This window comes from Bombina bombina, chromosome 11 (assembly GCF_027579735.1).
Source record: "Bombina bombina isolate aBomBom1 chromosome 11, aBomBom1.pri, whole genome shotgun sequence".
In the NCBI taxonomy this organism is placed as follows: domain Eukaryota; kingdom Metazoa; phylum Chordata; class Amphibia; order Anura; family Bombinatoridae; genus Bombina; species Bombina bombina.
In genome coordinates this window covers 192,215,803-192,234,743 of record NC_069509.1, presented here as the reverse complement: position 1 = coordinate 192,234,743, position 18,941 = coordinate 192,215,803, and the positions used below count along the sequence as shown (strand labels likewise).

The 18,941-nt window shown below is 40.6% G+C and overlaps 1 protein-coding gene across 1 annotated transcript in view; it reads right to left on the bottom strand.

The window, feature by feature from the left end:
- Nucleotides 1–2,063: 2,063 nt before the first annotated feature.
- The window catches only part of GSG1L (GSG1 like), a 174,185-nt gene continuing 157,307 nt past the window's right edge, over nt 2,064–18,941 (bottom strand). The window contains 2 exon segments of the mRNA XM_053694275.1: nt 2,064–2,418; nt 18,311–18,422. Of these exon segments, the coding sequence (XP_053550250.1) occupies nt 2,064–2,418; nt 18,311–18,422 (467 nt within the window).

Sequence of the window (18,941 nt, the reverse complement as noted above, 5' to 3'; positions counted from 1 at the left end):
ATGTTTGGGTTTCATATCCCTTTTTGTGATTATGAATTGCTCAGGAACTGATGTAAAACCATCAGGCGTAATCAGCAATATTTAATGATTTTCTTTTTTCATATGTTACTATTGATTTAGCTCCCATGGTGCTTTGCAGAAACTATTGATAAGCTTGTGATACGCCTGTTAATTAGCGTTTCTTGTTTTATTGTCACAACACAAGTAAAGGAGGCTCTGATAGTCACCATTAATCTAAACAATAAAGCATTTATATGTAGAAGGGTCATTTAATATTCTTACACATTCTGTGCTAAGGACAAGCACTTAATCACAGTTGATTAAAGAAACATGAACCACCATTTTTTTCATGATTTAAACAGAGCATCAATATACAGCTTTACTAAAGTTATTACATTTGTTTCATTCTCTTGGTATTCTTGGTTGAAGGAGCAGATATGCACTACAGGAAGCTGCTGAACACATCTGATGAACCAATGAAAAGATGCATAAATGTGCATAGCCACCAATAAGCAGCTAGCTCCCAGTAATGCATTGCTGCTCCGGAGGCTACTTAGGTATGCTTTCAACTAAGGATAACAAGAGAATGAGGCAAATTAGATCATTGCTATAAATTGAAAAGTTGTTTAACTGGGCTTTTCTCTGCCGCAATCTTGCTAAAAGTAGCGAGAATGCACTATTACTGCATGCCCCATGAGTAGAGCACTGCAGAAATAGAGTTGCAGAGTTACTGATGCTGATCGTTGGTGGTGTGGCAGAGTTAGGAGCGAGGCATGTGGGTGTGCCCATCGCTGCTAGGGGGGCGGGATAGACAGCTACACTACAGAAAATATCTCTGGAGAGTGGCAAGGAGGGGGGGTGAGGGAGAGGGGGGGGGGTCCTATAGTGAGGGGGGATATTGATCTGGAGGGGGGTAGGGTAATGAGTTGGGGGTAGCTATATAATTAAATAAAAATAAAAAAACATACAAAAAACTGGGGTTTATTGATACTGGGCAGACAGCTGCCAGTACCGTAACATGGCAGCAAAAGTTAGAAGGGGAAGAGTTAGAGAGCTATGGGGGGGTCAGGAGGTTGGAGGGTTAGGGGATCCTACACTGCAGAAAAAAACAATAATAAAAAAAAAAAAATATATATATATATATATATATATATATATATATATATATATATATATATATATATATATACAAAAATGGGCCTAGATCAATACTTTAGGTTGTCTACTAAAAAAAATATATATAGTTTTAATAGGTAAATAAAAAAAAACCAAGGCTCTATTTCTGTTTAAATGTAGTTTTGGCAAAAATGCTAAAAATGCTCTGGTCTTTTGAGGAAGTCTTAGACAGAAATGCCCAGTTTTTATGGGGTTAAATGTTTTGTCTGAATCATAAAAAAATAATTGGGGTTTCATCTCATGTCCCTTTAAGAGCAAAACACAAAATAATACTGGGTTACCCCCCTGTAACTATCATTTTTTATTTTTTTTCAATTAAAAAAAGTATTTTTAACCTTATGGTAATTTTCAGAGCCACCATTACTTTTGTTCTGACACTGGTTCATAGGGTTTAGCACCATTCCGGTTTGCACCCTCTTAGCATTTTAGGAGAATGGAGTTTGCCTGTTGCGTAGCCTTAGCACTGTTTGAATTTAGAGAGCTGTTCCGATGTCAAAGGGTTTTACTTTTGGAGAAGACGCAGGATTTTGTGTTGTTTGAATTAATAAATTGTTTATTCACTTGATCTTAATCCTATAATTGATTTTCTGGATTTGGAAAGAAGTAAAATAGATTGCTTGAGCAGCCAACTGGTCTAATTATGATTGGCTGGGTGATAGTCTGATATTTTGGACAGCTTTAGTAAAGTTTTGCTTCTTCAGAACCACAGACAGACATTGGACAGACAGCAGTCTTGGGAAGAGGGTCAGACGTAGCACTCGCAGGGCAGTGTAGAACAAGGTTATGATGATTCCTTTGCATGCTGAGGACTCCTGCACACAAACTGGAAACAATAATAAAATGGCGGTAAACTGAATACAGACGTTCTGATGTCTAGAGCTGAAATCCTAATAAAATTGGCAACGGCTGTCCCCAGATTTCTCAGTTAGAACCTTGTCCTTAGCACGTGCTCCTCCGCCACTGTCTCTGGAAATCTCTGCAAGGTTCACTGAATTTGGACATATTACAGATTTCCGGATATTGCTCACCGGAGCGTCTGAAAGCTCCACTGAGCTGGACACTGACTGGAGCAGCAGATCCTTCTGGAGCTTAAGTTTATTGTGTTCAATGAATGTTTGTTCCTCTTGCAAAACCTGCTCAAAAATCTTGTGCTTGTGCCCAAACTCGATGACTGTTTTAGTGTAAGAGTTCAAAGTAGTAACAGAAGCGGCCATACAGCAGGTAAAGGAGCACCAGGCCAGGCTGTGAAATGGAAGAAAACAAACAATTATCTATTGTAATTAAAGGGACACTCAAGTCAAAAATGAAACTTTCATAATTCAGATAGAACACACAATTTTAAACAACTTTCCGATTCACTGCCATTATTTAAATAAGCACAATCTTTATATATACACACTTTCTGAGGTACCAGATACTACTAATCATCTGTAAGATTCACAGACTATACATATATGCATTTCTTTCATAAGATAATGAGAATCTATAGATGGCCATAACATGTGGGATATAGTTCCTGACACTAGGAAGAGATCAAGAACCCTCACAAGAGCTTTAATCCCTCCCACCTCCTCTCCCAACTCAGTTTGTACTTGGCCACCAAGGAGACAGGATGAAAGAGGTCTGTATCTACTAATGGGCCTTCAGAAATGATGCCACCTTGGAACAGATTTGCAAGGCAGAAACTTGGTCGTCTCTCCATACATTTTCTAAATCTTACCATTTTGATATTTATGTTTCTTCCAAAGCTGCTTTTGGCAGGAAAGTCCTTCAGGCCGCAGTGTTCGGCAAATAGGAACTGCCATCATTTTGTCCCACCCGTCCGACCTTAACATGGACTTTCAGCTTGGGTATTGTATCCCACATGTTTTGGACACCTATAGACTCTCATCATCTTACGAAAGAAAGCAGAATTTATACTTACTGATATATTTATTTATTTTGGGATGATACGTTTTCATAGGATCTGCTCGAGGTTTTGCTATATGGACGTCAGTTCCTATTTGCTCCTCTTAACCCTACATTATGTCTGTCTTACCTTTTCTGTCTCTCTCCTCTGCTCAGCTATGTGTAAACTGAGTGAGGAGAGGAGGTGGGTGGGATTAAAGCTCTTGTGAGGGTTATTGACCTCCTCCTAGTGGCAGGAAATATATCCCACATATTATGGACACCTATGGTCTCTCATCACACGGAAAGAAAGAAATGTATTGGAAAGTAATAAATTCAGTTTTTGATGATTGGCTTATGGTTGTCCACATGATGCATTGGGAGTGAGAATAAAACAAACTTTAAAATTTGTCCAAAAGAAATCTACTCATTTGAGGTTCAAACAAAGTGCTTTTGAATTGTGTTTGTATTATGCAATTTTACTGTGTTTAGTTTTCTATTTACAAGTCCCTGCCATAAAGCTGGAAGTCTGTTCCATGGATCTAATACCCTTTAAATGACTAATATTACAAATTACAGATAAAGACTCCTTGCTCTGGTATATCTATTATTTGTAAGAAAAATACTTTCTTTCTCAAGTGTATTAAATCCCAAAAAAGGACAAAAACACCTTGTAATTAAAAAGACTCACTTTTGTAGTCTTGCAATTAATTAACATACCAGCTGAATACAAATCTTTCTGAAGGAATTTGCTGTTCAGTGGGTAATATCCTCCGCACCACCACTACTCTTATTAGGAGGGTCCCTATCTAGACAAGACTAACGCGGTCATTTTTGTTAGCAACATTGCATTGTTTTGTAGTTTCTTATTACATCTGCTGCAGACAATTAGGAACAGATATGTAACTGGGTTAGGCTTGTGAAGTCTGCATTGTGCAATGCCAATTATCAGAACTGGAAAACCCACAATTTTTAAGTTAAATTACATGCAAAGGAAACGAAAAACGAAAATTCCTTTTGTATTGAATTTAGATTGAACAAATACAAACGTGACTACTTGTTCTTTTAAGGTTTGGGTTTTACACCAGACATGGCTGCATTTCTTATGGCAGGGACTTGTTAATGGACAACTAAACACAGTAAAATGGCATAATCCGTAAATGCATAATACAAACACAATTCATAGCCCTGCGGACCCTGTTGGCGCTCTACAAATACCTGATAATTAATAATAATTACTTTGCTTCACCGACATTCTTCGTGGCACACATGGGGTTAATTACAGTTGAAGCCTCAGGTTGGTACTAAGTTACAACCAGGGCTAGGGTTAGGCTCACATCTAGGGTTAAGATAACCTCTTAGATGCCAGTAAGTGTTACAACCAGGGCTAGGTTAGGCTCACAGCTAGGGTATAGGATTAACCCTCATTAGATGCCAGTAAGGTTACTACCAGGGCTAGGTTAGTGCTCACATCTAGGGTTAGGATTAACCTCATTAGATGCCAGTAAAGGTTACAACCATGGCTAGGGGTTAGGCCTCACATCTAGGTTACGGGATTAACCTCTTAGATGCCAGTAAGGTTACAGCCAGGGCTAGGGTTAGGCTCGACATCTAGGGCTAATTAACCTCTTAGATGCCAGTAAGGTTACAACCAGGGCTAGGGTTAGGCTCACATCTAGGGTTAGGATTAACCTCTTAGATGCCAGTAAGGTTACAACCAGGGCTAGGGTTAGGCTCACATCTAGGGTTAGGATTAACCTCTTAGATGCCAGTAAGGTTACAGCCAGGGCTAGGGTTAGGCTCACATCTAGGGTTAGGATTAACCTCTTAGATGCCAGTAAGGTTACAACCAGGGCTAGGGTTAGGCTCACATCTAGGGTTAGGATTAACCTCTTAGATGCCAGTAAGGTTACAACCAGGGCTAGGGTTAGGCTTACATCTAGGGTTAGGATTAACCTCTTAGATGCCAGTAAGGTTACAACCAGGGCTAGGGTTAGGCTCACATCTAGGGTTAGGATTAACCTCTTAGATGCCAGTAAGGTTACAACCAGGGCTAGGGTTAGGCTCACATCTAGGGTTAGGATTAACCTCTTAGATGCTAGTAAGGTTACAACCAGGGCTAGGGTTAGGCTTACATCTACGGTTAGGATTAACCTCTTAGATGCCAGTAAGGTTACAACCAGGGCTAGGGTTAGGCTCACATCTAGGGTTAGGATTAACCTCTTAGATGCTAGTAAGGTTACAACCAGGGCTAGGGTTTAGGCTTACATCTACGGTTAGGATTAACCTCTTAGATGCCAGTAAGGTTACAACCAGGGCTAGGGTTAGGCTTACATCTACGGTTAGGATTAACCTCTTAGATGCTAGTAAGGTTACAACCAGGGCTAGGGTTAGGTTCACATCTAGGGTTAGGATTAACCTCTTAGATGCCAGTAAGGTTACAGCCAGGGCTAGGGTTAGGTTTACATCTAGGGTTAGGATTAACCTCTTAGATGCCAGTAAGGTTACAACCAGGGCTAGGGTTAGGCTCACATCTAGGGTTAGGATTAACCTCTGAGATGCCAGAGGGAGCTCTAGCAAAGGGGGCACATAGCCTTAAAGGGACAGTATACACTCATTTTCATATAACTACATGTAATAAACACTACTATAAAGAATAAGATGCACAGATACTGATATAAAAATCCAGTATAAAACGGTTTTAAAACTTACTTAGAAGCTCCCATCTTAACTCTGTTTAAAAGGTTAGTGGAAAACCCACTGCAAGTGGGAAATAGCAGACCCTCCCCTTCCTCTGCATATGAAAAGACCCTTTACACAAACAGGAGCAAGCTGGAGTAGGTATACATCGGTATTCTCTTAAAACTTTGGGGCTTGGTTAGGAGTCTGAAAATCAGCACAATGTTATTTAAAAATAAGCAAAACTATACATTTTTTTAAATAAAAAGCTGTATGGGCTTTATAAATGGATCATCTACAAAACATTTATGCAAATAAAAATCTAGTGTATAATGTCCCTTTAATGCAGACATATTGTGCCCACAGGGACATTACTGCCACAGCAACAGCTGCAGCACATTCACAGTATTTCTAGCTTTTAGGACAAAGATTAATAGAATAAATGGCTAAATGCTCAGTGTAGTGGATAATCCCGGCTTTCCTGACATTTACTGACAATCTGGCATAAATGTGTCTGTATTTATCTTCATAAACAAGAGCTGGAACCATCTGACCCAAATCATAACCACATCAGAATTAAAACTATTTAGTGCTATCCAAATAGTGTAAATATTTATATTCATTTCTCAATCCATCTGGCAAAAGTGATTGAAAATCAAGTAATAGCGGAAAAATACATCATGGAACCAACATCATATTTGCTCTAAATCAGAGCTAGTATTTTCCTCAGGTGTGTGAAAGTTTTTTTCAGTCTCTGTTGATCTCCTCAGGGTAATTTCACAGCACATTATATGGCAGTAATTACATTTACACTGAAATCTCAAAGTCGCTGTTTCCTAAACTATTGTCATTTGCCGCACGAGTCACGCTTATTAGCCGGCTGCACCGCTGCGACTTACATCTAACACAATTATATTTTATTCCCTGCCTGGCTGAGCAACTGTCTCCTGATTATTATCACATTTATCTACCAGTTCACAATTGGGTTCTTTAAAAGCATAAATGCATATTGTCTCAGAAATAATGAGGTCTACGTTAAATATCTAAAGGTTTTGTTCAGAAAAGGTGCTAAAACAAGTTATGCATGAAAAGCAAAGTGATTTGTCTGGGATTATACAGCTAGATGTGAGATTTGATATGGTGCACCCCATTTACAAATCAATAAAAGGAGATTTGTGATTGTCATTTTATTTGTTAAAGGGACATTTACCCCTGCAGCTGTGTATCAATGGGCTGGATTTACCAAGGGGTCTCAACAACCTATTCATAGGGCTATTCTATGCAGTTGGTTCACTAACGAATACTGTTGCATATAATAACAGGAACTGGTAAAGCTGGAGAGGATGGAGGGAGCTTTAGTGAATCAGTTGCATATAATAACAGGAACTGGTAAAGCTGGAGAGGCTGGAGGGAGCTTTAGTGAGTCAGTTACATAGAATAACATAGGAACTGGTGAAGCTGGAGAGGTTGGAGGGAGCTTTAGTGAGTCAGTTACATAGAATAACATAGGAACTGGTGAAGCTGGAAAGGCTGGAGGGAGCTTTAGTGAATCAGTTGCTTAGAATAACATAGGAACTGGTGAAGCTGGAGAGGTTGGAGGGAGCTTTAGTGAATCAGTTACATAGAATAACATAGGAACTGGTGAAGCTGGAGAGGCTGGAGGGAGCTTTAGTGAATCAGTTACATAGAATAACATAGGAACTGGTAAAGCTGTGGAGGTTGTAGGGAGCTTTAGTGAATCAGTTACATAGAATAACATAGGAAATGGTGACGCAGGAGAGGCTGGAATGAGCTTTAGTGAATCAGTTACATAGAATAACATAGGAACTGGGGAAGCTGGAGAGGCTGGAGGGTGCTTTAGTGAATCAGTTACATAGAATAACATAGGAACTGGTGATGCTGGAGAGGCTGGAGGGAGCTTTAGTGAATCATTTACATAGAATAATATAGGAACTGGTGATGCTGGAGGGAGCTTTAGTGAATCAGTTACATAGAATAACATAGGAACTGGTGAAGCTGGAGAGGCTGGGGGGAGCTTTAGTGAATCAGTTACATAGAATAACATAAGAACTGGTGATGCTGGAGAGGCTGGAGGGAGCTTTAGTGAATCAGTTACATAGAATAACTTAAGAACTGGTGAAGCTGGAGAGGATAGAGGGAGCTTTAGTGAATCAGTTGCATAGAATAACATAGGAACTGGTGAAGCTGGAGAGGCTGGAGGGAGCTTTAGTGAATCAGTTACATAGAATAACATAGGAACTGGTGAAGTTGGAGAGGCTGGAGGGAGCTTTAGTGAATCAGTTACATAGAATAACATAGGAACTGGTGAAGCTGGAGAGGCTGGAGGGAGCTTTAGTGAATCAGTTACATAGAATAACATAGGAACTGGTGAAGCTGGAGAGGCTGGAGGGGAGCTTTAGTGAATCAGTTACATAGAATAACATAGGAACAGATAAAGCTGGAGAGGCTGGAGGTAGCTTTAGTGAATCAGTTACATAGAATAACATAAGAACTGGTGATGCTGGAGAGGCTGGAGGGAGCTTTAGTGAATCAGTTACATAGAATAACATAGAAACTGGAGAGGCTGGAGGGAGCTTTAGTGAATCAGTTGCATATAATAACAGGAACTGGTGAAGCTGGAGAGGCTGGAGGGAGCTTTAGTGAATCAGTTGCATAGAATAACATAGGAACTGGTGAGGCTGGAGGGAGCTTTAGTGAATCAGTTACATATAATAAAATAGGAACTGGTGAGGCTGGAGGGAGCTTTATAGAATCAGTTACATAGAATAACATAGGAACTGGAGAGGCTGGAGGGAGGTTTAGTGAATCAGTTACATAGAATAACATAGGAACAGGTTAAGCTGGAGAGGCTGGAGGGAGGTTTAGTGAATCAGTTACATAAAATAACAGGAACAGGTGAATCGGGAGAGGCTGGAGGGAGCTTTAGTGAATCAGATACATAGAATAACGTAGGAACTGGTGATGCTGGAGAGGCTGGAGGGAGCTTTAGTGAATCAGTTACATAAAATAACAGGAACAGGTGAATCGGGAGAGGCTGGAGGGAGCTTTAGTGAATCAGATACATAGAATAACGTAGGAACTGGTGATGCTGGAGAGGCTGGAGGGAGCTTTAGTGAATCAGATACATAGAATAACGTAGGAACTGGTGATGCTGGAGAGGCTGGAGGGAGCTTTAGTGAATCAGTTACATAGAATAACATAGGAATGGTGAAGCTGGAGAGGCTGGAGGGAGCTTTAGTGAATCAGTTACATAGAATAACATAGGAACTGGTGATGCTGGAGAGGCTGGAGGGAGTTTTAGTAAATCAGTTACATTGAATAACATAGGAACTGGTGAAGCTGTGGAGGTTGTAGGGAGCTTTAGTGAATCAGTTACATAGAATAACTTAGGAACTGGTGAAGCTGTGGAGGTTGTAGGGAGCTTTAGTGAATCAGTTACATAGAATAACATAAAAAATGGTGTGGCAGGAGAGGCAGGAGAGAGCTTTAGTGAATCAGTTACATAGAATAACATAGGAACTGGTGATGCTGGAGAGGCTGGAGGGAGCTTTAGTGAATCAGTTACATAGAATAACATAGGAACTGGTGATGCTGGAGTGGCTGGAGGGAGCTTTAGTGAATCAGTTGCATAGAATAACATAGGAACTGGTGATGCTGGAGGGAGGTTTAGTGAATCAGTTACATAGAATAACTGGAACTGGGGAAGCTGTGGAGGCTGTAGAGAGCTTTAGTGAATCAGTTACATAGAATTACATAGGAACTGGTGAAGCTGGAGAGTCTGGAGGGAGCTTTAGTGAATCAGTAACATAGAATAACATAGGAAATGGTGAGGCTGGAGAGGCTGGAGGGAGCTTTAGTGAATCAGTTACATAGAATAACATAAGAACTGGTGATGCTGGAGAGGCTGGAGGGAGCTTTAGTGAATCAGTTACATAGAATAACATAGGAACTGGTAAAGCTGTGGAGGTTGTAGGGAGCTTTAGTGAATCAGTTACATAGAATAACATAGGAAATGGTGACGCAGGAGAGGCTGGAATGAGCTTTAGTGAATCAGTTACATAGAATAACATAGGAACTGGGGAAGCTGGAGAGGCTGGAGGGTGCTTTAGTGAATCAGTTACATAGAATAACATAGGAACTGGTGATGCTGGAGGGAGCTTTAGTGAATCATTTACATAGAATAATATAGGAACTGGTGATGCTGGAGGGAGCTTTAGTGAATCAGTTACATAGAATAACATAGGAACTGGTGAAGCTGGAGAGGCTGGGGGGAGCTTTAGTGAATCAGTTACATAGAATAACATAAGAACTGGTGATGCTGGAGAGGCTGGAGGGAGCTTTAGTGAATCAGTTACATAGAATAACTTAAGAACTGGTGAAGCTGGAGAGGATAGAGGGAGCTTTAGTGAATCAGTTGCATAGAATAACATAGGAACCTGGTGATGCTGGATAGAGGCTGGTGGGAGCTTAGTGAATGCAGTTACATAGGGAAAACATTAGGAACTGGTGAAGTTGTAGAGGCTGGAGGGAGCTTTAGTGAATCTATGTTAACAATAGGAATTTAACATAGGTAACTGAGTGAAGCTGGAGAGGCTGGTAGGAGCTTTAGTGTGAATCATGTTAGAAATTAATAACATAGGAACTGGTGAAGCTGGAGAGGCTGGAGGGAGCTTTAGTGAATCAGTTACATAGAATAACATAGGAACAGATAAAGCTGGAGAGGCTGGAGGTAGCTTTAGTGAATCAGTTACATAGAATAACATAAGAACTGGTGATGCTGGAGAGGCTGGAGGGAGCTTTAGTGAATCAGTTACATAGAATAACATAGAAACTGGAGAGGCTGGAGGGAGCTTTAGTGAATCAGTTGCATTATAATAACAGGAATCTGGTGAAGCTGGAGAGGCTGGAGGGAGCTTTAGTGAATCAGTTGCATAGAATAACATAGGAACTGGGTGAGGCTGGAGGGAGCTTTAGTGAATCAGTTACATAGAATAAAATAGGAACTGGTGAGGCTGGAGGGAGCTTTATAGAATCAGTTACATAGAATAACATAGGAACTGGAGAGGCTGGAGGGAGGTTTAGTGAATCAGTTACATAGAATAACATAGGAACAGGTTAAGCTGGAGAGGCTGGAGGGAGGTTTAGTGAATCAGTTACATAGAATAACATAGGAACTGGTGATGCAGGAGAGGCTGGAGGGAGCTTTAGTGAATCAGTTACATAAAATAACAGGAACAGGTGAATCGGGAGAGGCTGGAGGGAGCTTTAGTGAATCAGATACATAGAATAACGTAGGAACTGGTGATGCTGGAGAGGCTGGAGGGAGCTTTAGTGAATCAGTTACATAGAATAACATAGGAATGGTGAAGCTGGAGAGGCTGGAGGGAGCTTTAGTGAATCAGTTACATAGAATAACATAGGAACTGGTGATGCTGGAGAGGCTGGAGGGAGTTTAGTAAATCAGTTACATTGAATAACATAGGAACTGGTGAAGCTGTGGAGGTTGTAGGGAGCTTTAGTGAATCAGTTACATAGAATAACTTAGGAACTGGTGAAGCTGTGGAGGTTGTAGGGAGCTTTAGTGAATCAGTTACATAGAATAACATAAAAAATGGTGTGGCAGGAGAGGCAGGAGAGAGCTTTAGTGAATCAGTTACATAGAATAACATAGGAAATGGTGATGCTGGAGAGGCTGGAGGGAGCTTTAGTGAATCAGTTACATAGAATAACATAGGAACTGGTGATGCTGGAGTGGCTGGAGGGAGCTTTAGTGAATCAGTTACATAGAATAACATAGGAACTGGTGATGCTGGAGGGAGGTTTAGTGAATCAGTTACATAGAATAACTGGAACTGGGGAAGCTGTGGAGGCTGTAGAGAGCTTTAGTGAATCAGTTACATAGAATTACATAGGAACTGGTGAAGCTGGAGAGTCTGGAGGGAGCTTTAGTGAATCAGTAACATAGAATAACATAGGAACTGGTGAGGCTGGAGAGGCTGGAGGGAGCTTTAGTGAATCAGTTACATAGAATAACATAAGAACTGGTGATGCTGGAGAGGCTGGAAGGAGCTTTAGTGAATCAGTTACATAGAATAACATAGGAACTGGTGAAGCTGGAGAGGCTGGAGAAAGCTTTAGTGAATCAGTTGCATATAATAACAGGAACTGGTGAAGCTGGAGGGACTGAAGGGAGCTTTAGTGAATCAGTTGCTTAGAATAACATAGGAACTGTTGAAGCTGGAGAGGCTGTAGGGAGCTTTAGTGAATCAGTTACAAAGAATAACATAGGAACTGGTGAGGCTGGAGAGGCTGGAGGGAGCTTTAGTGAATCAGTTACTTAGAATAACATAGGAACTGGTGAAGCTGGAGAGGCTGGAGGGAGCTTTAGTGAATCAGTTACTTAGAATAACATAGGAACTGGTGAGGCTGGAGGGAGCTTTAGTGAATCAGTTACATAGAAATAACATAGGAACTGGTGAAGCTGGAGACGCTGGAGGGAGCTTTTAGTGAATTCAGTTAGCATAGAATAACAAGGGATCTGGTGATGCTGGAGAGGATGAAGGGAGGTTTTAGTAAATCGCACTAGAATGCCTTGTGGGTGCGGGTGTTTACCTATGTGTTTAAATTCTACAGGGGTATAACACAGCTGTGAGCCAGTAAGTAATGCTTGTAAGACATTTTTTTTGGTCTTATTATAACACCCATTGTATTTGTTTATAAGTTCACTAAAGTGAAAAAACATCAAAAGGACACAAACCCCAAAATGTTCATTTTTAATTCAAATAGAGCATATAATTTCGTACAAACTTTCCAATTTACTTCTATTATCTAATTTGCTTTGTATAATTGCCATCCTCTGTTGAAAAGCATACCTAGGTAGGCTTAGGAGGTGGTGATTGTTTGCTTCACATATATGCCTCTTGTCATGAACTGATGTGTTCAGCTAACTCTCAGTAGTGCATTGCTTCTCTTTAAGAAAAAAAAAGGACACCAAGAGCTACCTCCCAATATTTTTGGCTGGGTATCAGGGACTCAGAAGGTTGATGGGTGGTATCACCATTTGTGGGAGGGGCCATGTTGGAAGTGGGTGGGGTAGTGGGGGTGTGTCTGTTCAGATAGTGGTGTGTCTGGTGGTTTGTGGGTGGGGCTAGGGGGAATTCTTCAAATATTATTAAACTTTATTTATTCCGCAGCGCTGTCCATGGATACAATTCATTTTAAATAAAACAATACAAGACTGTGTAAAAGACAGGACAAAATTTACAAACACATACAGGAGGGATTGAGGGCCCTATTCCCGTGGGAATATGGCTGACTCAGATGGGCAGTGGGGACAGAGCTCAGAATCAGGGGGACTGTCCTCTTAAATAGGGACATTTAGGGAGGTATAAAAATATAAAGCTATTTTTTGCCTTACTCTTCGCAGAGTATACAGAATTAATAAAGATCCTATTTACAAAAGGAAGTTTTCTTATCTGACGGTTGTGGACTCGCTGTTTAATAGATGAGCGTTGACTCTTGACAGGTTTTGTATTTGTTTGCTTATGTTAGCATGAACCATTTTATAGGTTTTTATGCTTTAATTCATTTGTTGAGTAATATTCTGAAGGCTTTTTTGATGCTGTTGTCCTTTACAGTGGAACTATGCACAGAGACGTTATTAGTTACACAACAGGTGCATCTCTGTTACTTATAATGCGCACATCTCGCAGCTGTGACAAGGAGCGGGTGTAGTTTTATTTTATTATTGAATGTAGGCTATTCACACCCCTATACCCTGTGAGCGCAGTATGACACCAGTTTGCAGGGCACAGTATCTCAGGACTTTTTGTGCGTACCCCAACACTGGGACAATTACAAGTGGATCTTTATTTAACACTCCCACTCGAGTGTTAACCACAATAGAAGTAACACTTTTTGCACTTGTTGGTTGCGCTCGTAGGATGAGTTGAAAGTATATATGTACTGTGGTGTGTGCATATGTATTTATATGTGTGTATATGTCTGTAAATACATATATACATGTGACATACGTATTAAAGTATATATATAAAACACACACATATACATAGTTAGATGTGTATATTTATGTATCTTTATGTTTAAAGCGCCATTGCAGCTTTTTTTCTAACACCTGAGACCTCATATCTTTCAGCCCTTATAACTTTTTTTTTGTGCAATATTTTTTGTAATCATTTTTATTAGACGGTGTTATTATCAGTGTAACTGTATTTTCTAATGTATTTTTGATGCATTCAGTGAGACTTTTTTGTTTTGCAAAACAGTTAAACCAGCGCTCTGAGGACAACGGTAATCATTCTAGCGTAAAATGCGACTGCGCTGAAGTGATCACTTTTACTTGTAATACCAGTGGTAAACCTGACGAGCCCCAACACCCGCAATAATCCCCTATATCGCTTGTGCGTAACTGTTAGCGTTCCACTCTGGCTCACAATTAGCGCATGTTAATAAATACTGTTGTATTTCTCTTCAAGGATCATGAAACCCAAACATTTTTCTTTCATGATTCACACAGAACATTACAATTTTAAACAACTTTGCAATTTACTCATATCATATAATTTGCTTTATGCTCTTGGTATCCTTTGTTAAAAAGCATACCTAGGTAGACTCCGAAGCTATGAGCTAGATGATTGGTGGTCGCAGATATATGCCTTTTATCATTGGCTTACCTATATAGGCTCAGCTAGCCCCCAGTAATGCATTGCTACTCCTTCCATAGAGGACACTCAAGAGAACGAAGCATAATTGATAATAAAAGTAAATTGGAACGTTCCTTACAATTGTATGTTCTAGCCGAATCATGAAAGGCAAAGTTTGGGTTTCATTTTCCTTTAATAAAAAGCTAAGACGTAGATTAACGTAAGCTTTAAAACCGTCTAACAATACTGTTTCTTTTGTTTTTCATTTCTTTATAAAGTCTTTGTTATCTTCTAATTCAAACAGCAGCTCTTCTTATTGATTACACCGGCCTGCGGTCCCTGATTACAAGTTAAACACATAAGTTCCAACCACCCTGCCTGAGTGAGTCCTTAGCTGGACATTAGTGATTGGTGGATGCGTGAGTATGTGACCCCAGATTAGCTCAGAAAGAGTGGCTCCTGTCCATAACGGTGTTTAACCAAAAGGGTTAACCACAATCTGTGACCAAGGCTAATACTAGGTTGAGGTTGGTTAGTAGCAAATAGGGCATTTTTTAGTATTGCACTAAGATTCCCTTTAACAATTAACTCCAAGCACTGAGAACATCATTTTTTTATCTTCTTCACTATTAACCTTCAAATAGCAGCGTATTAACCTTTACCTGAAGCAGTGCGACTGCATTTGCATTTGTTTATAGAGACTGTTCCACACAACGATGAGCACACAGAGCGTCTTGTTTATTTGGCTGGCACTTGACTGTTCAGCTTGAGAAGTCACAGAGTCACAGCTTTTCCTGGAATGACGTCTGAAGCTTTTGTGTTACAGAATAAGCAGAATAAGCCTTTGTCGCCTGTAGAGTTCAGTCCTTGTCCAGTATCTTCAGATGGTTCTATAAAAGGTATGCTGACTGCAACCAACCAGCTTTTATGTGGCACTAATACAGCAATGTGCTCTTTTATCTTCTAACACATCTGGGTAGTGATGCGGCAGATGCTGGTTCTATAGGAATATATTATAACAACATTTTCTACTTTGTTTAAAGGGGCATTCCAACTAAAACTGAAATGCGTATCAGTGGGTTTAAATTTTACATGGAAAAACATTTTTTTGCAATAAACTTGTATTAACTTTTACTAAAAAGCAATTTTGTTATCACAATTTCCCTGAGAGCTTTTGCTGTGCACAGGCATGTGGAACTAGGGTTGCCCACCTTTTGCCCAGAAGAGTCCTGGACACTTTCTAAATGGGGGTGGAGGGGGCGTGGCTTGGGGCGTGGCTTCTCACGGCCCTCAAATTCAATATGAAATCAAATTTATATATATAATTGATATAATATACATATATATTTATATATATATATATATATATATATATATATATATATTATATATATATATATATATACAGCCACAGCCAGTAACATTGCATGAGAACACAGTCCCTGACTTAGAGCACAGTGTACATTGTGAAAAAATAAAATAAATCTTATTATAAATCTTGTTATACAGGAGGGCGGGCTTACAGCTGCATCATTTCCTAAGAGACAGAAAACTATGTCTGTGGCTCTTAGGAAACGATAATGTAGCTGTAGCCCGCCCTCCTGTATAACTAACTCAGTATAATAAAATCTCTTTGGAAGCTGCAGAGAGGTTAGCGTTAGTGGGGTTAGTTACAGGACCGGTCACCCTGGCTGCACGCACCTCTGCTCACTGTCCTTGACTCTCCTTACATGTCAAACAATCTGCGGCAGTGCAGGCTCAGTTCAGCGATGGAAGTGACGTCATGTGACCCTCCTCCTCCCTCCCACATACTCCAGGGCAGCACCTCCCACATACTCCCAACTCCAGGCAGGTTCCATCTCTCTTCCCGCCGGGCTATGAGCTCCTCTGGCTAGCTATTTTTTTTAAATCTGCGGTTCAGTGCTGTGCCAGCCCCAGGGGAGCTCTTTAGCCCGGGGCATTTGACGGTAGTTCCGGGGCACGGGACATACAAGTCCCAGACCGGGATTGGACCTGGTGAAGCCGGGGCAGGTGGCAACCCTATGTGGAACATATCTACATATGCTCTGTGCATCACCATATTGAGCAGCCTGTCCTGCTCAAAGAGCCAACAGTTTCTTTGTAATCATGAAAACATTGCTGACACAATACAAGGTGCCACAGGCTCTCAATAGTGGTGGGTGCATAGAGCCTATGTAGATATGCTGCATGTACCTGCGCACAGAAAAAGCTCCTCACCTGATCTAAAGGCCTCTAGGCTGGACTCACACCTGATCTAAAGGCCTCTAGGCTGGACTCTCACCTGATCTAAAGGCCTCTAGGCTGGACTCTCACCTGATCTTAAGGCCTCTAGGCTGGACCTCTCACCTGATCTAAAGGCCTCTAAAGGACTCTCACCTGATCTAAAGGCCTCTAAAGGACTCTCACCTGATCTAAAGGCCTCTAGGCTGGACTCTCACCTGATCTAAAGGCCTCTAGGCTGGACTCTCACCTGATCTAAAGGCCTCTAGGCTGGACTCTCACCTGATCTAAAGGCCTCTAGGCTGGACTCTCAAACCTGATCTAAAGGCCTCTAGGCTGGACTCTCACCTGTATCTAAAGGCCTCTAGGCTGGACTCTCACTTGATCTAAAGCCCTCTAAAGGACTCTCACCTGATCTAAAGGCCTCTAAAGGACTCTCATCTGATCTAAAGACCTCTAGGCTGGACTCTCACATGATCTAAAGGCCTCTAGGCTGGACTCTCATCTGATCTAAAGGCCTCTAGGCTGGACTCTCACCTGATCTAAAGGCCTCTAGGGCTGGACTCTCACCTGATCTAAAGGCCTCTAGGCTGGACTCTCACCTCGATCTAAAGGCCTCTAGGCTGGACTCTCACCTGATCTAAAGGCCTCTAGGCTGGACTCTCACCTGATCTAAAGGCCTCTAGGCTGGACTCTCACCTGATCTAAAGGCCTCTGGGCTGGACTCGCCAGTCCTTCTATTTCCCTGGTGGAATTATCTAAAGCCACTTTTAACCTTGAAAACAGGGTGTCTCGGTAAGGGGCGTACACATATTTCCCATAAGGGAAGGAGATGCGTATATTACAAAAGTGCACATTGAAAATCGTATTTTTAAAAAATCATACCAAACAAATAATTCAACCATTCACACAAAAATACACCGGAAAAATTTGTTAAGGTGCATCAAAAATCATAACAAAAATTGTTCACCAAAACTCATATGTTATCAAAAACATAAAATGTGTATACAAATTACACAGGAATAAATCGTATTAAATATGCACGTGTAAATCGTAATTTAAGTACACTGGGTGTGCAAAAATCACATAGAAATTTGTAAGTACAAACCACAAAAGTGTTTTTTTATTGTAAAATGGGCTGAACACGGGCGTGCATGAAATTGTCTCTCAAATCCCAGCGTAATTATCTAAACATTTCCATCCTTCAGTCTTACTGTTTTTTCTTGCAAATTAAAAGCTGCTGAGCTTTTATCAAAATACTCAAAACACTAATTACTCTGAAAGAGAAAACCTGTGCATACTAAAATAACAGCGATTTTAAGGTACAGTGCACTGAAAACAGCGTAAGTGGTATTTGTATTTGGCGTAATATTAAAGTTTAAAACATACGCCGGGTTCTTCGTCCTCAATCGCAAACTTTTAAATATCAAGCGAGCTCTTATTATTTCTATTGAAGACATCTCCGCCAAAACGTGTTTTCTCACGGGGCCCTTAAACAGTAATTGCATTTACTAGTAGTGTATTTGCTAACACTTGTTTTCTCCGTTCTGCACAAAATGCTTTTATGAAAAATGTTAAATATATTGATGTGTTGTTGTTTTTTTTTGTTTTTTTTAGCTTAGTTTATTTTCGGTGTCACTTACCAAAAAGACCAACCATAATCCCACGAATGGGGTCTCCAGTCTTCAGGACCCAAACTCACCGTCACTTGCAGGACCTGAGTGTACATCATATGTGCAACCATTCCCAGCAGACCTAAAAGACGTACACAGGGGTATAGTTACACAGGAGTGGCACATGCTTTTAGAAGATGGAGTTTTGTACAATATATAGCCATTAGTCATAGCACAGGGCTCAACATTTTCCACTAGCCCACTACCACTAGCCATAGGCGAGCGAAATTTAACAGTGGCGAGTTAGGGAGTGAATGTCTACAAAATATCTAAAGGGATATTGTTTATTCATCGAAAAAGGCAAGGATATGTTATTCCTCTAGGGCTAGGGCTATAGGGACCCCATTAGTGCTTAGATTGTTGCTTCTGAAAGGGTAAACAGGGGCAGAGAGAGATTGGAGAGGAAAAGGGAAAATGGAGGGAAAAAAAACGTTAAGAAAGATTGGAGAGAAAAAAAACAGTGATGAGAGAGGAGAGAGAGTGTAAAAAGAAGTCATGACCTGAGACAGAAGGGATGGGTAAAAAAGAGAGATTTAAGAGAGGAGGTAGTGGAGAAAGAGAGTTTTGAGATGATAATTATAAAACAATTTTTACAGGTCTG